The sequence below is a fragment of the Trachymyrmex septentrionalis genome, unplaced genomic scaffold, assembly GCF_001594115.1.
Source record: "Trachymyrmex septentrionalis isolate Tsep2-gDNA-1 unplaced genomic scaffold, Tsep1.0 scaffold82, whole genome shotgun sequence".
NCBI lineage: Eukaryota > Metazoa > Arthropoda > Insecta > Hymenoptera > Formicidae > Trachymyrmex > Trachymyrmex septentrionalis.
Window position 1 is genome coordinate 231278 of NW_017306008.1, and position 20113 is coordinate 251390.

At 34.7% G+C, this 20113-nt stretch overlaps 4 protein-coding genes across 6 annotated transcripts in view; 2 read left to right on the forward strand and 2 right to left on the reverse strand.

The window, feature by feature from the left end:
* LOC108754915 overlaps positions 1-2267 on the forward strand; it is an 8806-nt gene extending 6539 nt beyond the window's left edge. Inside the window, exons 3-6 of the mRNA XM_018497582.1 lie at positions 209-284; positions 385-550; positions 1293-1430; positions 1695-2267. Coding sequence (XP_018353084.1) covers positions 209-284; positions 385-550; positions 1293-1430; positions 1695-1996 — 682 coding nt within the window. The 3' untranslated portion in view covers positions 1997-2267. The remainder of the gene's footprint in view (positions 1-208; positions 285-384; positions 551-1292; positions 1431-1694) is intronic.
* Positions 2268-3136: 869 nt separating this feature from the next.
* Positions 3137-5661, reverse strand: LOC108754904 (tRNA methyltransferase 10 homolog A). The gene is made up of 5 exons (XM_018497564.1): positions 5461-5661; positions 4552-4861; positions 3916-4062; positions 3749-3854; positions 3137-3560 (listed from the first exon to the last, which is right to left on the reverse strand). The coding sequence occupies exons 1-5, from the start codon at positions 5598-5600 to the stop codon at positions 3202-3204; spliced, it is 1062 nt and encodes a 353-aa protein (XP_018353066.1). The 5' UTR covers positions 5601-5661; the 3' UTR covers positions 3137-3201.
* A 924-nt stretch (positions 5662-6585) lies between these two features.
* Positions 6586-11134, forward strand: LOC108754917 (tyrosine-protein kinase transmembrane receptor Ror2). Of its 2 annotated transcripts, XM_018497584.1 has the most exons (8): positions 6586-6733; positions 6840-7030; positions 7533-7794; positions 8035-8277; positions 8649-8833; positions 9349-9997; positions 10376-10742; positions 11075-11134. In XM_018497584.1, exons 1-7 carry the CDS (start codon positions 6670-6672, stop codon positions 10738-10740), a joined length of 1959 nt encoding a protein of 652 aa, XP_018353086.1. In that variant the 5' UTR covers positions 6586-6669; the 3' UTR covers positions 10741-10742; positions 11075-11134. The 2 variants fall into 2 exon arrangements, with proteins under 2 accessions (XP_018353086.1, XP_018353085.1); XM_018497583.1 differs by lacking the exon at positions 11075-11134 and having other exon boundaries at positions 10376-10841.
* Positions 11135-15919: 4785 nt separating this feature from the next.
* Positions 15920-20113, reverse strand: part of LOC108754901 (RUN domain-containing protein 1) — a 5653-nt gene continuing 1459 nt past the window's right edge. For both annotated transcript variants that reach the window (XM_018497561.1, XM_018497562.1), the window contains exons 3-10: positions 19966-20059; positions 19721-19888; positions 18836-19016; positions 18664-18758; positions 17474-18289; positions 16789-16886; positions 16586-16680; positions 15920-16309 (exon numbers count right to left, since the gene is read on the reverse strand). In XM_018497561.1, the coding sequence (XP_018353063.1) occupies positions 16203-16309; positions 16586-16680; positions 16789-16886; positions 17474-18289; positions 18664-18758; positions 18836-19016; positions 19721-19888; positions 19966-20059 (1654 nt within the window). In that variant the 3' untranslated portion in view covers positions 15920-16202. The remainder of the gene's footprint in view (positions 16310-16585; positions 16681-16788; positions 16887-17473; positions 18290-18663; positions 18759-18835; positions 19017-19720; positions 19889-19965; positions 20060-20113) is intronic.

Below are 20113 nucleotides of genomic sequence, written 5' to 3' on the forward strand. Positions count from 1 at the left end.
TAACGTGTATAATATTTCTATCGTCAAATTATCTCCGATGTGGTTATACTTGTCAATCATTTGCTTATTAATAGTAAAATTACATATTAATAGAACTCGAAGAAATTTCAGTATTAATAGAACTCGAAGAAATTTCGGTCTCAATTGAAAAGGAGTTGAATAAAAAACAAAAAAAAACAATAATAATCTGGATCTTTTATAAATGTAGGGAGCAAAGGGAGTGCTGTGGACTTCATTGGGTATGGCAGACCTTGAAGAAGTTACGGAACGAAAAACCAGGATTGGTAAAATTCTCTTTATCTTCTCACAAAGAGGGAATCTTGAAAAGATCGAAAATTCTAATCTTCTGTTTCTAATCTTAATATTCCGTTTACAATTTTTCAGCATTGCATCGTCCTTTGTCTCGTGGCCTTCTTCCTATGGTTCCTCGACCACGTCCATACGTCAACCCTTTGCTTCATGTACTACGGCATGTTGCTGGCATGTATGCTACTGCGATTTCCCCTAAAACTGTTTGACAAAGCACGGGAGTACCTCTTGTCACACAAAGGTAATCGAACGTCTAAATTTTCCTGACAGAACAGAAGACTCGAATCTTAAATCTTAAAGATTGACTCTACAAGTGCCAAGGATCATTATTGATAATTTCTATTTTTTAGATTAGTATTGTAGTAGTATTATGTTTCTTGTGTAAAAATAGCTGTTAATTTTTTTATTTTCATAATTATATATTTTTTATAATGACGAAATATTTAGTCTTTCATCACTTTCTTTATCTTTACTTCATCCTTTTAATGATAAGAAATGTTAATACTTTCAGTGTAAACGATTAAACATAAATGATTTAGTTTTTAGATCTAATTAACTTCAATTTTGGGCTATTTAACAATATAATTATGTACAATGTATAATTATCTAACTTTAACTGAAACACTTGATTGGGAGATGTAATTAAGGAATCGTATTAATCTTTAACTAAGAGAATTTTTAATTTCAACACAAATAACCGAAGATCACATTCGATCAAAGCGGATCTTATTACCTAATAATACTTTTATGTGAATTTTTACAAATTCTAGTTTAAGCAAATAGCGCGGCGATTATTTGTTCGATTTGAAAATAGATTTAAATTTATTGAAAAAATTTTCTCTTATATCTCACCTTCATTGAACTTCGACATTGAACTCAAATCGTTATTAAATTTTTTTTACACACAATTTAATGCGACAATATTTCGTCATATTAACATTTACATGAGGAAACATTTTTTATTAATCTCACTTATTTTTCAGATTGGCAATGTGACAGTGAAATCGAGGATGAGTTTTTACCTGTAGTAACAGAGGCGAGTCTGCTGGTATTAACTCGAGTGGGGGAGACGGGCGATCATTCGCCAACACCGACGAGTGTGCAGTCGGACACTCAGAATGGTATGTATTTGACGATAGTTACTTATCTCACTCGAGTATAAATTCAATAAATCCCCCCAAAAAACGCGCGATTCAAATACTGAATTTTAAATATTTTCGATGTAACTTTTAGAGAGATTATCGATTCCGCATTTTTTCATATTTATCATTTTATTTTTCATTTTTGCTTTATTTATTCGATAATTTGAAGCAAAATAAAATTTTTAATCTTCATCCACCATTCAATCTTCTCTACATCTTTACATCTCATCGCATTGCCTGCAGATTCTTTTTACGACGAGGATTTCATAGAGGGCCTTCAGGAGATAGCGTTCAATATGCCCTCCCATGGTGAGGGTAGCACCGACGGTGTCGAACTATCGGAACTGGAGCTCAGCGTCGGTGAGAACGACGCCGAAGAGGACGGTATAAAGTTTCAGAGCGGTCACTTCGAGAAGAGTTCCTCGTCCTCTTCCGAGGAGGAAGTCTTCGATGCAAAGAAAATCGCGGCCAGCAGCGATGAGAGCAACAGCGATAGCGACTTCGAGATAATCGACAAGGAAGAAATAGCAAAAATAGAAATGTGATGAAATTCGATCGAGATGCAAAAAAAATACGGAGGGATTATCGCGCGCGATATTAAGTTATGATGTAAAGCTGAAAGAAAACCATCTCTGATCTCTGCAACCGGCCGCGAACGAGATAAAAAATTTAATCCAGCAACGATAATCAATAGCGACTTCGCCTGAAATACAATCGTCTTGGCCGAATGTGATGGTAAATTGAGATAAAGAAAACAATATATCATTTAAGTTAAGACATAATTGTCTCCCGATCGCAACGTTGTACTCGCCCGCGTACAAAGTATCGATCTTCGTCGAGGATGCGAAGAAAGCAAAATTTATTTATTTAGACGAATTCAGTCGAACGCCCGTATCCTTTGTTCTCTACCGCATCTAGTCTTGCGCTACTCTCTCATTGTAAGAAAGGTAACGAAGAGTAGAAAGGCGGGGACTTAAAGAATAAGGGGACTCAACTGTAGATACATATATATGTACAATATACCACTGGTATTGTATTTAATGTCTCTGGATGATTAAATAGGCGTATGTACATTTGCAATGTAATAAATATGCACCTGTGTACAAACGTTAACCTGAAGAGTCAGTTTGACCTAATTGCTACAATTAAGCAATTGCAACGGCGTTGTATGACAGTAAGGATGCGAAAGGTACCTAAATACGATCAATAAAAAGCTGCACTCCAGTAGCGCAAACAAACATTTTAGATGTAAGAATGTATTATATTGTAACATGTGTTTGTGAGATGTGTAAAAAAAAAAAAACAAATACGCGTGAAACATCGACGAAGGTTTGTTGAGTCTGACGCGTTTTTGTAGCCCGTTTATAATTGATGTTTGCCGTCTTTCTCTTGTCTACGCATCTCATATATTTGAAAATACACGACAGATGATACAAAAATACGCTGTTGTTATTATGTACACGGCCTTAAAAATAATACAATAAAATAGATTCTTTGATTTTTGCAGTATTCGCGAAATAGCAAAAAGGACTAACGTCAAAATGAAATAAAATTTTTAAAAATGTTATTAACATTATATTTACGTAAAAAAATCTGATTTGATTAAATCTTTTATACTTTGATTTCTTGTACGCATAAATATTGTGTACATATTTTTATATTAAAAACTTTTTTATTTTCCCTTTTGCACGTCGCGAATTCTTTTTAAATATTTTACTTGCGTCTTTTAATTAATCACACATTCGTGGTTCTACGTTATGCAGGAACTCTCATTTAAGATTTCTTTCGAATCTACTTTACACTCAGGTTTGATATCGATCTCCTTAATATCTTTTATAACTGTCAATGTATTATTCACAGTAATCGACACTGCATTATTTACATCAACCGGCATTATGTTATTTACATCAGCAGCTTTCGGATCAGCTGTCACTGTATTACCTATATCAGTCGGCACGGCATTATTTACAACAAGTTTTGAATCTTGTGATTCGTCCTCTTTGGATTGCACAGAAATGATCGGACGAGCGTTCTTTCTCTCCGGTAACACCTTTAAAAATGCTTTTTGCCAGGTATCACCCTCCGAGACTCTCAACAGTATTTCAAAAACTGGAAGAGTTCAATCATTTCTTGAAAATGTAAACTTCAATACAAGACTCACTTATTGTTAAAATTTGATTAGTAGTAGAATGTATGTTTAGATTTCTCTCATTAATTATCAAAATAAGATTGGAGATGCTCACAGAAATCGACAATAATATAACAGCTTTAGAAAATTTATCTCTCATAATGCTTACCGTGATCAATAGTCAACACTTTTCTTGCTTTCATCTGTAGGAATTTATCTAATGGCAATCGGCCATGTCTGACGTCTGCCTCTCTCGCTAATTTATGACACATGCCCTACAATTAAAATTTTTGATAGAAATTCGTAGAAAGGGACGATTAGCCAAAAAAATTTTACCTTATGTGCATTATGATCAACGAGACCACCTATAACGTACACGCAATCATGTTCTAGACGATCTATCACGTTATTTGATTCGCTCGTGAGATATATGATCTTATCTTTGGGATAAACGTTTATGTATGGCTCCGTATGAAAGCTCACCTGTAATTTAATAAAATTTAACAGTTAATTTAATAATTTAAAAAAGGATTCCTCGCGTTTAAAATGAAAAAAGTTTATACCAGATAAAACTTATTATAAAATGTGCGAGATCCTTTAATGAATAGTAATCCAATGTAATTTAATTCAGTGTAATCCCAATAAAATTTAATAATTTTATAAACCAATTTTATAATTTGATAAAAGGATGTTAAAAAGGAGCCGGTTTTTGCTCAATGATTAACAAGTTTGTACATAATGTATTTATCAAATTTCAATGTTTCCCAAATGCTACAAACTTTTTAATAATTTTATTGTATCTAGGAGAACAAAATCTGTAAGAAATATTGTTTTCTTTTGCTCTTACACCTTTTTAGAAACAATTAGCCCTTTTTTAACATCTTCCTTTAATGGACGGATGTTTATAATGTCAATTTTAATCACTAAAAGTGAGAGGAAGTGTTATGCAATCACTTATATATAATCACATACATCCCAATGCTTATATCCATTGTGCTTCTCCATGCTGGTTCGTGATTTGCCAGTAAAACTGGTGAGGGAAAATTGCATAGGTGCCGTAGCTCTTCTATTCAAAGTATAGCACCTTAGTATTTGTTTCGTTAGCTTAGCGATATCCTTATCGATCATTAACTTATCGAATGACAAGTCGATGGTTACCGTAAGCGTGCAAGCACTCTCAGCCATGGTGCTTTTCTTTAAGAACTTTCTGGATGGACCTAGGCTCAAGTTATTTGCACGTGCAAACGCACGTTTCTCTCTTGCTTTAATCCTCTCTCGCAATCTGCATTGACAAACATATAATTAGAAACTAATACAAAAATTGATAGAAAAGACTGCGTAAATAAATTTCCTTCCGTAAATAAAAATTAATATAAAAATCAATAATAAACCGCATATTAAATCTCTTTCTTGCAAAATATTACAAATTAACATAAAAATTGTGAAAATCACATATACATATAACGTATGTGATATAATTTGTAACATGATATTCTGAACAAAATAAAATAATCCAATTTTCGAGGTTCAAGTTTGATAATCCAGGAGATCAATTATGAATCTTGAAACAAAATAAAAGTTAAAAAGTGGACAAATTTACTCAGTTGTGTATCTTGAAATGACGTGAAGATTACAAAAGTTAATAAATTCACCGGATGTTGACCAATGAATAGGAAAAAATGTAACTTCGATGACTGGATTCAAATTTTGTTTTATGTTGTTCAGAATTGAACCGTTTTTGAAATTGTACTACTTTACCCTACAGGTTTTTACAAATAAGGAGATTTATTCTAAGCGCCTTGGGGTAAAATGACACGATGGGATCATCGCAATTTACAGATTTTCGTACGTTGCTGCCGCGTGACATCAGGAGTTCCTAACCTCTTCTCACTTTTTCGCTCCAACCACTTCTTCTCCCTCAGCAATTTTTTCAATTGACGCTTGCTCATATTCATCGATGGCTCGGATAATTTATCCACGACTATAACCACATTATCCTCCGTAGAATTAACGTCATCCATATTGTAAAATTATTAATTTTTCCCGGCATGAACCACATGAATCGTGCTCAATCTGTTTTCTGTTTTATCTGCTTCTTTTTTCGAATCTTCTCATAAGAGCGGTCTGTTCTTTTCAGAATTGCGAGAAAATTTCAAGCAATACGAACAGACCTATATACAGAGTGTCTGAAATCAGAATGTCCGTTGCCCTGAAAAGATGTAAATAACTAATCATTTCGATGGTTTTAAAGAATTAAAGTAGTAAATTGTTGATTGCACAAGTCGTTAAACTCTTGAGGTCTTCACAAACTCTGCTTTTTTTTAATATGATCCAATAAAATCAAATCTGAAGGGGTTAAAAAGACAAGCCCAGGAAAAAAATGTTTTATATATAGTTATATAAAATTATATAAAATAACATATAATTATATAAAAAATTGACATATTTTATGTACATTTTATATATAATTATATATAAAATACGTCCATATATATATATATAACATTTTTTCGCAGGTCAGATTGTTCGAAATTTTTCTGAAGAATTAAATAAATAAATACGAAAGTAAAGTTTTCAGCATTATTTATATATAAAGAAATATATTGGAGCTGAGGGGAATCTTCGAAATAATTACCAAAAGCCAAAAGCTATACGAATAATTTCAGACACCCTGTATATATTCCTAACGCGAGTAGGTGATAGCTCCGTCGTAACCTCTACCAAACAGCTCGGGAGTTTACCGCCATGATCTGACCCGCTGATCGGCGCCGTCGAGGTATCAGTATTGAAAAATTATCGAGTTTCGTATGCGCGATTATTTACGTCGCTCGGAATGGCATAATCGTCGCCCGAGAAAGAGAGTTCCATTGATCGATCAGGATGGCTCGATGTTAACCGTTAAGCAAACCTAAGAAGGGACCGTTTCAACATCGTTTCTTTTATCAAACATGTGAACTTCTTCTGGATTCCCATTGCGACGTCACGCATTATACACGAAGAAAGAAATATCTGCATATACACACATATATATATATATATAAATAAATATATGTGTATATATATGTATGTATATATAGATGACTGTAAATAATGGTGTTTTGGGCCGTCATTTATTCACTGGCGATATTCCTACGTTTCAGTTCCCTACAAGCAAGTATGTATGTCCACGTTGCTCTAATAATTGTTTATAATTGATGTAACAAATGCAAGTGTTTGTAAGCTTATTTGATATTCCTTAATTTTCCTCTGTCTTCTATCAGAGCCGGAGTCGCAAGGTTACTGCGCTCCATACAGTGGCAAGATATGCAAGAAATATCTCAGTGGAATTGGGAAGGTGTGGTTTAATGACTCCAATGATAATCCTGGAGGATGGCTGAACGAAAAGATTACAGCGAACCTCTGGGAGGAGCTGATAGGAACTCTTCTGGAACCATGTCGTTCAGCAGCAGAGGTGTGATAACGCAAAGTTTTAAAAACAACATAATTTTATCAATTTATTGGAGTTGAGGAAGCCTAAATCAAATAATTACCTATTTACCAAATATTTGTAAAATTACTTTTAAAAAGACTTGTGGTGAGACCTTGTACTTGAGGCTTCCTTAAATTTGTCTTTAGATGCTCAGTAGCCAATGAAATAATTCATAGAGCATGAAGATAAATTTAAGTAAGCCTTAAATATAAGGCCTGACTATGAATACGGACATTAGTCTTGAGAAAAGTTTAAAATAATTTTAGTTAGATACTTTAAGAAGGCGAGTTATAACTGACGAAAAATGTTTCTATCATTAATAATAAATTACGCTCGTTTTATTAAGTAAACATTTATAAGAGTAAAGAAAGTCTACAAGAGTTAATTCTGTTGTTCTTCGATGTGTAACATCTCTTATTGTAGAAATTAATCTCTTATTGTAGTGGAATAATTTTGTCTTTTTTTTTTGTTTTTTTTTATGCAGAAAATGCTCTGCATGTATGCATTTCCACTGTGCCACGAATCCACCGGCCTGCCTCTCTGCTACGAAGACTGCATGGCTGTACGCCAGCAGTTCTGCTTCAACGACTGGGCGATCATCGAGGACAACAAGCAGAGAGACATTTACATTCGCTCACGTGGGCACTTTGTGCTACCAGAGTGCGAGAGTTTGCCCAAAGTGAACAAGGAGACGCCTACCTGTTCGCACGTACACTTGACCGACATGAACGAGGAAATCGTCACTTGTGAGTTATAGCGTTTAAATAATACTAGACATTGATTATGTTCAGCGGAGAAAGTAGCTTTCCAACTGTTGTAAAATTTTTCAATTCGAGTTCTTGCTTTTGGTTCCTTATGGATCTAATAAATAAAACAATGATATTGAAGAATTTTATAACAGTTGCGAAGTTGCTTTCTCTGTTGAACGCAGCTATTGTAATTGAATTACAAAGTATTAATTGGATAACATTGACCGACGATTCTAGACGATTGCATCAGAGGTAACGGTAGATTCTACATGGGGATGGTAAACAAGACTAAATATGGTCTGGATTGCCAATCGTGGAGCGTTCAGATACCACACAGTCACGATAAGCCGCCTGACGTCTTTCCGCAGATTCGTCACGGTGAAAATTACTGTAGAAACGCGGGCGGCGACGAGCCGATGCCGTGGTGCTTCACAACTGATCCATCAACACGCTGGCAACATTGCGATATTCCTCTATGTGGTAGGTACAATTAAAATATATTAAGGCTAGTATATTCATAGTCGGTTCTTCAGTATTTCAAGTCTTAAGGCGCTAATGCGGCTCTCTTGGTTTGTGACATCTCAAGACAGAACTTAAAACAGTCTTGAATATAAGATCTGACTATGAATAGTAGCCTAAGAATTTCTAGTTAATATATGTATAATTTGTATTAATAATTTCTCTTCTCTTACGTAATATAATTGAAATATTCATATCAAACTTTTCTCATTCACTCGCATCACTATTTATGAAGAAATATATTTTATATGAATATTTTTAATTAGAATATTTTTTGTTTCAACATGATACATGATTGATTTCGTATAATAATGTTTTAATATTTTTTTTAGATAATGTTACAACTAAAGTGGAGATCGAATCAAAAAATATAATGATGGACACTTTATTTAATAACACACTGATACTCATATTGTCAGTGTTGGGCTTTGTAATTGTAGCTGGAGCACTATTGTCTATCCTGCTGAGTCAAAGACTGCACAAACGCCACCGAGGCTATAATCCGACTGATAATCAAGTACTGTTCATCAAAAATATTAATTATAAAATATAAGGAAAAAGAAGGAAGTAGCGTTAACTCAAATGCTCCTTCTAAAATTATATGTATATATTATTGTAATTTAAATAATAATCTAAGTTTATTGGATACAAAATGATATATATGTATATATAAATTTGGATAATTATTTAAATTACAATAATATTGTTTGCAATATTAATATATTGATAATCTAATTTAAAGTATTTATCGTTTTGTGTACTCTTTCCAATAAAGATGCAAAAATAGTCTCTTTTTATAAAATTATCAAAAAGAAATTCTTCTCAAAAACAATTTAATATAAACTCAATCGAGATTCCTTTGTACATACAATAATTAAAAAAAAATTCTTCGTATAAAATCAATTGTTCTAAAGTTATGTTATCAAATATATCTTCACATATTTATTTTATTTGTATTTACCCCTAGATTATCTTGTAACAGCTATTTTAATTTTTCTTTCGACTTATGATTTTAAAACTTACTCTTTGCAGGACGTAAACATCGATCTGGACAAGTTGCCGAATAATGAGGCGTATCACAAGACGAGCGCGCAGCTAAATCCCAAATTGGAGAAACTGGAGTTCCCGCGGAACAATATCATTTACGTGCGGGATCTGGGTCAGGGCGCCTTCGGTCGCGTGTTCCAGGCGAAGGCGCCGGGGCTAGTCCCAGATGAGGAATTCACAAATGTCGCCGTGAAGATGCTAAAAGAGGAAGCGTCAGATGACTTGTTGCGGGATTTCGAGCGAGAGGCATGCCTCCTTGCCGAGTTCGATCATCCGAATATCGTAAAGTTGCTGGGGGTTTGCGCGCTTGGACGGCCGATGTGTCTGCTGTTCGAGTATATGGGTCGTGGTGATCTCAACGAGTTCCTGCGTTCCTGTTCGCCCAGCAATTACATCATCCGCGTGCCCAGCGTGGATGATAGCGGCACGACAACGGGCGAGCCCTCGCGGCTCTCGCACATGGATTTGATCAACATCGCACTACAAGTGGCATCCGGTATGGTCTACCTGTCCGACCGGAAGTTCGTTCATCGCGATCTAGCAACGCGCAATTGCCTGATAAACGACCAGATGATCGTTAAGATCGCTGACTTCGGACTATCGCAAAAGATATACCTGCAGGATTATTATAAAGGTTTTTTTCTTATTTTTCTTATTTGGAGTGTATTTACACAACTTGTTGCAGAGAACGATACAATTGTATTAAATACAAGTAAAATGCTAATATGAGCAACAACATACGGAATTTATACTTAACTTCCGTACTGAAGAGGATTCCAGAATCGAAACGTTTGCAATTAGCTTCGTTGGTACATTTCAGTTGTTTGTGAATTGTATCACCTTATAAATATATTATTTATAAGGTGATCAACAACCTCGAAGGCTTATATTAATATTTTACTTATGTTTGACTTATTCTTGGAGTCACACAAAATTATTTTTACTTTTATATTAATTTAATGTTGTACTTTACGAAAATTTCTCATATTATTTGTAATTCTTAATAATATAGGGGACGAGCAGGATGCCATCCCCGTTAGATGGATGCCATTGGAGAGTATACTGTACAACAAATACACCGTCGAGTCAGACGTGTGGGCGTTTGCCGTGTGTCTCTGGGAGATCTTCAGCTTCGCGCTGCAGCCATACTACGGAATGACGCATGAGGAGGTAGTCAAGTACATCAAAGAGGGCGACGTGCTGCGCTGTCCGGACAATACGCCACAGTCGATCTACGATCTGATGAAGCTCTGCTGGAATAGGCGGCCATCCGATCGGCCTACCTTCCGTACGATCTATCAGACTCTCGACGGAATCAAGCAGGACCTGGAGGCAGAATGCAAGTCGGACAGCGTTCCGCTACGTATCCGCGTATGAATGTAATAATAATAATCGGTATTTCTCTTAAAGACGCATAGCGTGAAATTTGTACAAGTTAAGAAGAAAAGGGAGATTTATATATTTTTTCCATTTCTATGAAAAAACTTATCTTGGACTTATCAAATCTTTACAAAAAATTTTTGTTCATTGTGTAAGCATCTATATATATATATATATAATCATGAAATTAATAGGCGGAATTAAACATTTATATTTATTTGTAACCAAAGTATTTTTGTTCTCTTAGATCAGACAAATTTCACTCTGCGCGACGATCAAGAGTGAGACACGTCACTTTGTGTGTACTTACTACTTACTCTTCGATTTCCAGCTAAATAACTTTGTATTGTGTATCATGAGTGTGATGTGGATTGCCTTCTTAGTTGGATCTGCCTCGATACTGAATAAGTCACGAGAAGTGAGAAAAGGACCAATGTATAAAATGAGGGCGCGATATTACACGATGTATGTAACTTTTTCTTCTATTTCTTCAAAAATGGACGTCCCTGTCGGGATACAATGCTGCAAATTTACTTTCCCGGATCTCGTCTAACGCGAATATCGCATTAGTTCGAGGAGATTGTCACGCTTATTTTTATTTACTGTTTAATTAGCTTCAGATTATTCCCAATTAGGGCTGCTACTTTTCCAGTTTTCGAGTATTATTGTCGAGTATTATCCCTTTTTAATTTATAAAAATCAAAGTATATAATATTTATTAGAAAGATTTTTGAAAGCGTTTGTGAATCGTATTATATTTATTATTAGATATGCTTTCTGTTTTATGAATGGTTTTCTCTCATTACTTTCTAACATTGTCCTATAATTTTGAAATAACGCAGAAATGTGGCGATCTTAATTACCGCGTCCGAATTCAGATAACACTTTTTTGCGAGTAAAAGTAATGTCGAGTCTGTACAAATACTATAAAAGCGCATTTAGCGAACGTTATACTTAGAGGCTCTTTGATTGTTAGACGTGTTAGGTTGTTAGATCGTTTGCTGTACCAAAAAAAGGGGAGAAAAAGGCATAAATAATACTTATATTTAATGTGCTGAAATTAACGAGAAGAGAACTATGAGGAATGTTAAGCGAACCATTTAATGAATGTACACTACAGAATTGTTGTAAATTAAGTAAGAAGAAAGGCGCGTCGCGATAGTCTCTATCGATAGACTTATCGCGGATTCGCATAATTTTAAATTAATAGCGTTTGCGTCACGCGTAATCTTGTTTGAACAAGCTATTGTTTAATGTCTAAATATACTTCGCGAAAAGATACAAAGGAGTGAGAATCTAGCGCGTCGCGTATACAAGAGAATATTCTGCAGAAAAAGCTAATTTAATTGTATCTTATTTAGAAGTTCGCGACCTTCGGTTTATTGACTACCTTGTTAGAAAGATAATTCGCTGTTTTGTTCGACCTGCTGTGATTTTTAGCGAAACGTATTGACTGAATAGTCACCTCATCACTGCCGCGATTTTGAGCGAAACGCACTGACTGAATAGTCGCCTCATCACTGCCGCGATTACATTCCAGGAAGCGTTTATTGTTAAGCAGCGAGGAATTGTTCAAATCACACGTTGCAAGTGTCGTGTACAACGAACGTTCCTTTTCTCTTTTTTTGAAGTATTTTTTATTTAGCATGTAAGAGATATAGACTGCGCGTAATAAGTAACTCTTTATTCGCGTCATTTTTATTTTAGCGAGTAATGTTAACGCCGTTATCCGACTGATCGTCGAAAACGAAAGAAAATACGATATGCTTACCGGTGATGAAGCTAAGACTGCCATCGCAACTTCTTTTCACAATATCACGTGTGTCATCACGCCGAGGACAAAATCAAAGAGTTCATTTTCCAGAATATCTTGGATTTGTATTTTCGAAGAGTACACACAAAACTCGTTGTAGCTTTTTTTTCTCCGAAGAAAACTCCAAGACATTCTGGAGATGAGCTCCTCGATTGATGATATCTTCCACACATATACACACCGCACGTACACACAAGCCTTTTTATATTGTATATTTGTATTCTCTGTGTAAGTAGTGCCGTACACGGATGTACAGAATTTTCACAAAAAAAGGAAGAGAATACTTTAAAACGAGCAGATGGATAAATATTGACATTTTTCAATTATCGGATAGGATCTTCAATAATCTTTGTGAATTTTATACATTTCGCTTTTATATGTTTTTGAAGCTTCAATTACTATTTTTAAATCGTAATTTTACATTTCAAAGCTGAAATGTAATGTATTATTAAATTGACGATCAATTTTGATCGAAAGTGTCAAACAAGACAGTCATCTAGAAAATAGAAAGGGATCAAGTTCGATCTTGAATTAAACTTTTTACTGTAATGTTAGCTTTCATTAACTTTATTTTGTAGTTAATTTTTTATCAATGGAATATAGAATTATTTGAATAATCATGTTGTCAGGCTTTTTAAACTTTAACTAATAAGCTGTAATTTCTTTATTTAATTTTGAATGGAAGACTCCATCGATATCTTGATCATGAATTCGTTTTGTATCGTTTTCTTAGTTTATAACGATCGTATAAGAAAAAAAATGAACAAATGCCTATCGAACGATCCGATACACTTTCTGATATGTGTATGCTTTTTCTGTGAAAATCCTGAATCATCTTATCGGTATAATAGGCGCGTGTGCGTCCGCGACCAAAAAAATTTACTGCCTCTATGCAGAGGTGTTCAAAAAAGCTCTATTCATCATTTATATGATAGATAATATACATCATATTGACAATAAGAATCTTATTTTAGACCGTACATGTGAGAACACAATCAATACGAACTAGAATTAAATGTCTAAACGGTCAAACTGAATCTTTAATGCTTAAATAATTCAATGTAAATTATATATATACTATATAATTCATATACATGTAGTGATGGGTAATCATATCTCTTGCAAATTTTTAATCAATTTAATCATTGCTTTGCTTTGAAACATTTCGAATATTATTCGAAGATGTACACTCTTATTAAATGTCTTGATAGGTCTTGAAAACCTTGATAGATCTTGAAAGTCTTGATAAATCTTCATAATTTTTTCGATTTTTTCGATTAAAAAAAATTTGTTTGAATTGAAGAAATTTGAATTTGCTATACGGTTAAAAAAAGTTTCTTTGATTTGAACGTCATTTCTTTGACGTGTTATAAAATTATTTATATTTATTTAATATTTTTTACTCTTTAAAATTAAACTAAAATTACTCGTTAAAATTTTATTCTCTTTAAAATTTATTAAAACATTCAGAACTTTTCAAGATATTCAAGACTTTAAAACATTCAAAACCTTCAAAAGATTTTTAAGATTGTATAATTTCAAATCGTATTCGAATTAATTCGAATTTTTCATGATATATTCGAACTAATTCAAAGTATCTTGATACTCATCATTATATACATGCATATATACCATATTTATAGTCATTCGAACTGCGCGCCGACTTGGTTTTCCGGACTTATAAACGCAATTAAACTATTGTAATAATATCACAAATTAAATTAAATTAACAAACAATTTTTTACATCATTGAGTTAAAAAAAAATCTTGTTAAACATAGATCGAAAACTCAGTTGTTTGTACATGTGTTTATACATCTCACAAATAGTTGAATCTTTGATCTATGTTAAGGTATTTTTATCGAATATGGTGTGTACTATCCAGCACATAAATGCTGAAAGTATTTTTTAACGCTCTGTATATACATATACTGGTTGGGTTAACGTTGCCGATGTTGACACAGCAAGCCTCATTCTTCGACATGAATATACGACAACTCGACGACTGTAACGTAACTCGTGCGAATTCTTCCAACAGATAATCGGTGTAATGATTTTTGTAAATATCGATAACGTGTCTCTATTACGAGTCTCTGTACCGCTGACAATACCGTTTGTATACCTATATTTCTACTGTATTACATAGTAACAGTTGTCTACTGTTCCGATCGCTCTTTCCGTTGTAGACTCTAATTGTGTCACGCTGAAATCCAATAATCGGTCTAATTGTACCATGAACGCCTCGAGGGAAAGTATGAAACTTTATCCCGATGTGTGCAATCTTGGCAAGAAATAAACAACCAATTTCGTATTACTCCGGATTATTTTCTCTATACTCTCTGTCTTTTGTGTGTCGCATACAAGATATATATATATATATATATATATATCTTCCAGGACATCAGGAAAAAATTGATTATCACCTAAATTAAAACTCGAATTGTGGAGTGTGGAATTAAATCAATTATTATAATACGATAATTAACAGGGGATATTATTGTACATGATTACGTTATTACTTGTATCATAAGTATATTTTTTGGAACCATATGTACTTTTCTTTATCTATTTATCTATCTACGGAACTAATCTAAAATAATTCATTATATTTTTTTATAAAAAGCAGATTTGGTTTGCATATCTCATATATACATGTTATATTATTCCTTACACTAATTTACATTTGTGTACGTATACATAAAACGCCTTACAATATAAACAGTGTTCAGTGCAAGTCTTTAGTCGCAGTATTATGGTATTATGCATCTCTTTGGTACGCTTCCTCCTAAATGTGCCATAAATAGTGATACTCGGCGTAAATGCAAAATATGGAATGGCTCTTTCGAAGTGACTAGCTTCGCTTGATTCAGTTCTTGCAGCTTTAATATGTGAAATTTACATCACGATGGGAAATATCTCGATACGTTGTAGTTCCGATTGAGCTCTTTTAAAATTTGCAAGCTATATATACGTATAATTTGCAAATTTATATATATATTGTGTGTGTTTTCTATCTTCAACAAGCAAAAACAAAAATATATTTATACATTGATAACTGATCTATACAAATACTGATGATACCTTAGAAAATAAATAATCGTTACACCTATTATTATTGCAATTCAACCCATTAGTTATTGCAATTCAACTATCTATATGCATTTGATACAGTGAACACTTAAGGATCTAAGAAAAAAATGCTTTTGTGATATTAAGTTTTAAACGATTCTTTACGCGTCTGTATGCATGACTTGTTAGAAATGAAACACTTAAGTGTCTCTCGTGGATTGAAAATATGAAGAAAATGTATAAAATATGATTTTTACAGTTTTAATTGCTTCAAATATTTTATACGTAGAAATATTTCATTAAAGAAGATATTAATGATCAATAAAATTCTGAAAGAATTACATTCAAATATCAGTCCTCTGGCATTTAATCGCATTCTATCATATCTCTTCGCACTTTTCTAAATCCAAGAGAGCTATTCACACAAGTGTTCTATTTCTAGTGACTTGGCTTGCATACCGTTATCGCTCACTTTTACAATATTATGGCTTGTGTTACAGAAAGTACCTGAAAGTACATATACGTTCTACATCCTACATTTGTCATTTGCACGAAACGATAACGATAAGATTGTACAATCAAAACGCGTCTTTGATATTCTGAAACTGTCGCACGGCTAAGTCCACCGGTAGATCGAACTTGTAACTGGTAAGGCGATCCAAAGTGTGAAACGCATCTTGGAAACCTGGAAGTCTCGTTGTGAACAACACAATTCCGCTTTACGATATTTAATCTAAGCCTGTCCAATTTGAGCTCCGAAGTCAAAACGTAAGCCATCGACGTAAAAAAAATTCAATGTAAGACTTTATGGACTGTAAAATTTCAATAAGCGTTACTTAGATGCGTATCAATACTTTACAGTCCCCGAAATCTTATTTATATTGATTTTTTTTGCATAGATGACTTAGCTCCGGAGGTGAAATTGAATAAACCTGATCTAATTATTCTAATTGTGACGTACCTGTCTTTACAACGTAACTCCACGAGAGATAATAATTTTCCAGAAGACACTGACATTGCAGGATCAACTTCAGCCATATCACGAGTTTATTCGCGCTGAAAATACAACGGCAATTCGATAAACTAGTTGTTAACAGCTAATTATATCATAAATAGCTATGATAGACAATTTCATAGTTTGACTGCAACGTATTATTTACTCACTTCAAAGCTGCGCATACAAATGCCTTAAAGTGCGAGTCGTAACTTCTCTTGTAAGGACTATGAGAAGCGATGATATTACCTATAGTCGTCAGTAAGCTCTAAACGAACAAGATGAGAAGCATTAAACATATAAACACATATTTTGAAATGTGAAAATCCAGAAAGTCCAGGGAATTATCCAGCAAACGAGAATGGATTGAAATGAATTGAAATGGATTCAGATTTTCAGAAATATTTTTTCAGAAATATTGATTCACAAATGTTAAAATGAATGCTTTTCAATCCTAAATGCATTTTTATTTATTTATAGGAATTGCATGGAGCATATCTCTATGCCTTTAAATCTAAAAATAATATTAGTTTTTTTCTGTGCATTGTGAATACTGTTCAATTCAAAATTTTGAATAGGAAATGCAGTTTTTCAATCCAATTGCATCCAATTGAATCCAATTAAATCCCAAAAAAGTATTCGCTATTTAAAATATGCATTTGGATAGAAAAAAATTTCAATCCATTTTGATCCACTCTTGTCTGCTGGATATATAGGCGAGAGAAGTTGGTCTTCAAAAACTCTATTACAATAATCAAGAATTTATTGTCTACTTCATCTCTTCTCATTAATTGGCGTTAGTTTCCTGAATACTCTAATCTCTCGCCTAGAGATGAGAATGGTATGAGAGTCTACCTGTTTCGAAGAAGCTATTCTCCCAGCTGCGAGGTCCAGATTGAAGCTCTGCGACAACTTCTGCGCGGGACTGGAATTGTAACAACGTCCGTTTTTTATCTCATAGTACTTCAATATCAACTCCCAAGCGTGCATGAAGTTCGCCGACGTAACATCGCGTTGCGGAAAGCAGCTGCCGAATGGCACCACGCTGGACCCGGAACGCATCACGTCCGCAGTCAGGCCGTGCTGCACGAGATCCTTGACCGAAGTGGCGAGGTGTTTCCTCACGGCGGACGTGAGCTTCGCGTTTGCGTGCGACGGCGAGTCCGAGTCGGACGTGTAATCGTTCTCGTTGTCGTCGATGTCGTCGATATCATCCTCGTCGTCGGGATGATGTTGCAGCTGTTGCGACGTCTCCGCGATCGTCTCCAGTACGTGCTCCACGGCGATGTCCAGTCTGGTGCGCAGATCGCGCCAATTGTGCGCCGGGTTCCTGCTGTTACCGCCGAAGTTCCGCCGAACCCGTTCGCTGCCACAACCCAGCTGCGACATCAGGAACATGTGCAGAAGCGCGACCACCTTGCGTACAGTTAGAGTTTTGGTCCGATTAGCCGCTTCTTCCTCAATGGATCTTCCACGTTCGAAGCGCCGCTTGGAGCCGTAGGAAGCTGATGATGCACCGGAACCACCAGCGTGTACTGGACACGCGCACGTGCACGCTAAAGTCTCCGTGCTGACTTCTCCCTGAAGATAGTTTATGAAACGCTCCAGGTCGGCGATCTGCGTCTTCAACTGAGAGACCAGCTGCTCCTTCATTTTCAATGGGCTGACAATCTATAATACAAAGGATGTATGCAGTTGCTTTAAATAGCATCTCACAATAGCTTCCCAACAATCATGACTTGTTAATCGACTTATTTAAAAATTATTTCTCTATAGTAGGAGAATCGTTTTTTTAATCGCTTTAATCGACTTTATATATTTATTAAGTAAATTAGAAATTAATTAAAATATACGCGGATTAATCTATTTTCTTCTGAGAAGAGGAAACTTATTCTCTCTAATTTGTTTTTTATTTTCATCGTGTTAATTATTTAAAAATTTATTAGCTACTGAGAAGAAATTTATGTGCCAAAAATTGATGAAAGAACATCAGGTAGCTTTGGGACTAACAATAAGCGTTGATCTCGAGATCGCTTTACACTTACTTGACTTATGGCGTAATCGACTTGCCACCTGAGATCATCCGCCGGTAATTTGCATAGATCATCGACATCAAAGTTCAATTTTTCCTTTAGATGACCTACAAACATCGTCAATTGTTTTATTTTCTTTCCCTTTGCAATGCAGATTTTCTATCAGCGATCAATTGGCACTTACTGATTATGATATTTTGCCTCTCCAGGATGACGCTTTGCGGTAGATCGGCGTCGCCAGTCTCGTAGGCGTACTTCTCCAGATCCTCCAACTGAGACTTCAACTGGCTTATCAGTTCTCTCTGCTTCGTTCGTTGCAATGCCATTTTGGATTCGACCTCCGCGTCAGTAATCACACCAGTCACCTATAGTTACGTTACATCCGACGCGATTAAAGAGCTATTAAGTGATAGAGCAGTTGTTAAAATTAAATGAATAGCCGCGTGGAAAAATATCCCCCTACATAGTTTGTTGTGCTACAGCTGAAAGAAATTTTTTTAATTGTGACAAGAAACGCAAGCGTACTACTATAATCTGCAACTGATCGGAGTGAAGGATCGGATGTGTGAAGGTATTAAAATAAAATGGATAAATAGAGAAAAAATATGTGGAAAACTTTTATTGCATATTTAGAGATAGTATAAAAAGAGCAGAAAACATAAATATATCGTATATAAACACAACAAGGTACATAATATATAAAGTAAATAGAATAAAAGAAGAATAAAATATAAAAATGATTTTAAAATAACTAGAAAGTATACGTAAAACGATAAAAAATATGCCAAAGCAACAAAAATGTCGCCAAACAAAACAAAAAAAATTTTAAGGGTACCATAAAGTAGGACTCATTTTTTACAGCTTTAAAAATCCAGAATTTTTAAGAAAATTCTTAGTTAACTCCGGACCTTCAAAATCAAAAGTGCTTCGAACTTTCAGGTAACTTTGAAAATTCGAGTTCTTTCAAAGTTATATAAAGTACAGTCCTATCAAAAAGTAATAATAATAGTACGGTAGAAAATTCGCTTATAGTGAAAAATTGTAGAAAGTTGGCTTTCTAGTGGCTTACACTTCGACCACAGGAAACAGGGGAGATTGGCGTGACAGATCTGCTCTCTAACAGTAAGTTATTCGGCACATCCGGTATTCCCCTAAACGCGAATTCTTCCAGCTCCTTGAGCAGCGTCTCCTTCTCGCTGGCTGGCGCGTCTACAATCTGTCGGAGACGGAACTGGACCTACGTATGGATTTCTTTAATTAACACACAAGTACAAGACGGCGATTGCAAAGTGAGCTCGTTCTCGACCTTCTCACCTGAGCAAAGTGAGTAGTTAAAGCTATCAGGGATGAGTTCAGCATCTCCTGTTCTTCCTCCAGCATCTTCACTCTCTCCATGTCGTATGCGAGGCTAGCGAAAATCATTACATTTATAATATTGATTATGGATGCACATATACTTTCT

Excerpts from the sequence above, each read along its gene's own strand:
- LOC108754904 (XM_018497564.1), bottom strand. The coding sequence starts at position 5,600 with ATGGATGACGTTAATTCTACGGAGGATAATGTGGTTATAGTCGTGGAT. Across the intron at positions 4,063-4,551 it reads ATGGATATAAGCATTGGGAT|GTGAGCTTTCATACGGAGCC; the intron begins GTATGTGATTAT and ends ATTAAATTACAG. Across the intron at positions 3,855-3,915 it reads TTGATCATAATGCACATAAG|GGCATGTGTCATAAATTAGC; the intron begins GTAAAATTTTTT and ends TTTTAATTGTAG.
- LOC108754917 (XM_018497584.1), top strand. The coding sequence starts at position 6,670 with ATGGTGTTTTGGGCCGTCATTTATTCACTGGCGATATTCCTACGTTTC. Across the intron at positions 7,031-7,532 it reads CATGTCGTTCAGCAGCAGAG|AAAATGCTCTGCATGTATGC; the intron begins GTGTGATAACGC and ends TTTTTTATGCAG. Across the intron at positions 8,834-9,348 it reads ATAATCCGACTGATAATCAA|GACGTAAACATCGATCTGGA; the intron begins GTACTGTTCATC and ends TACTCTTTGCAG.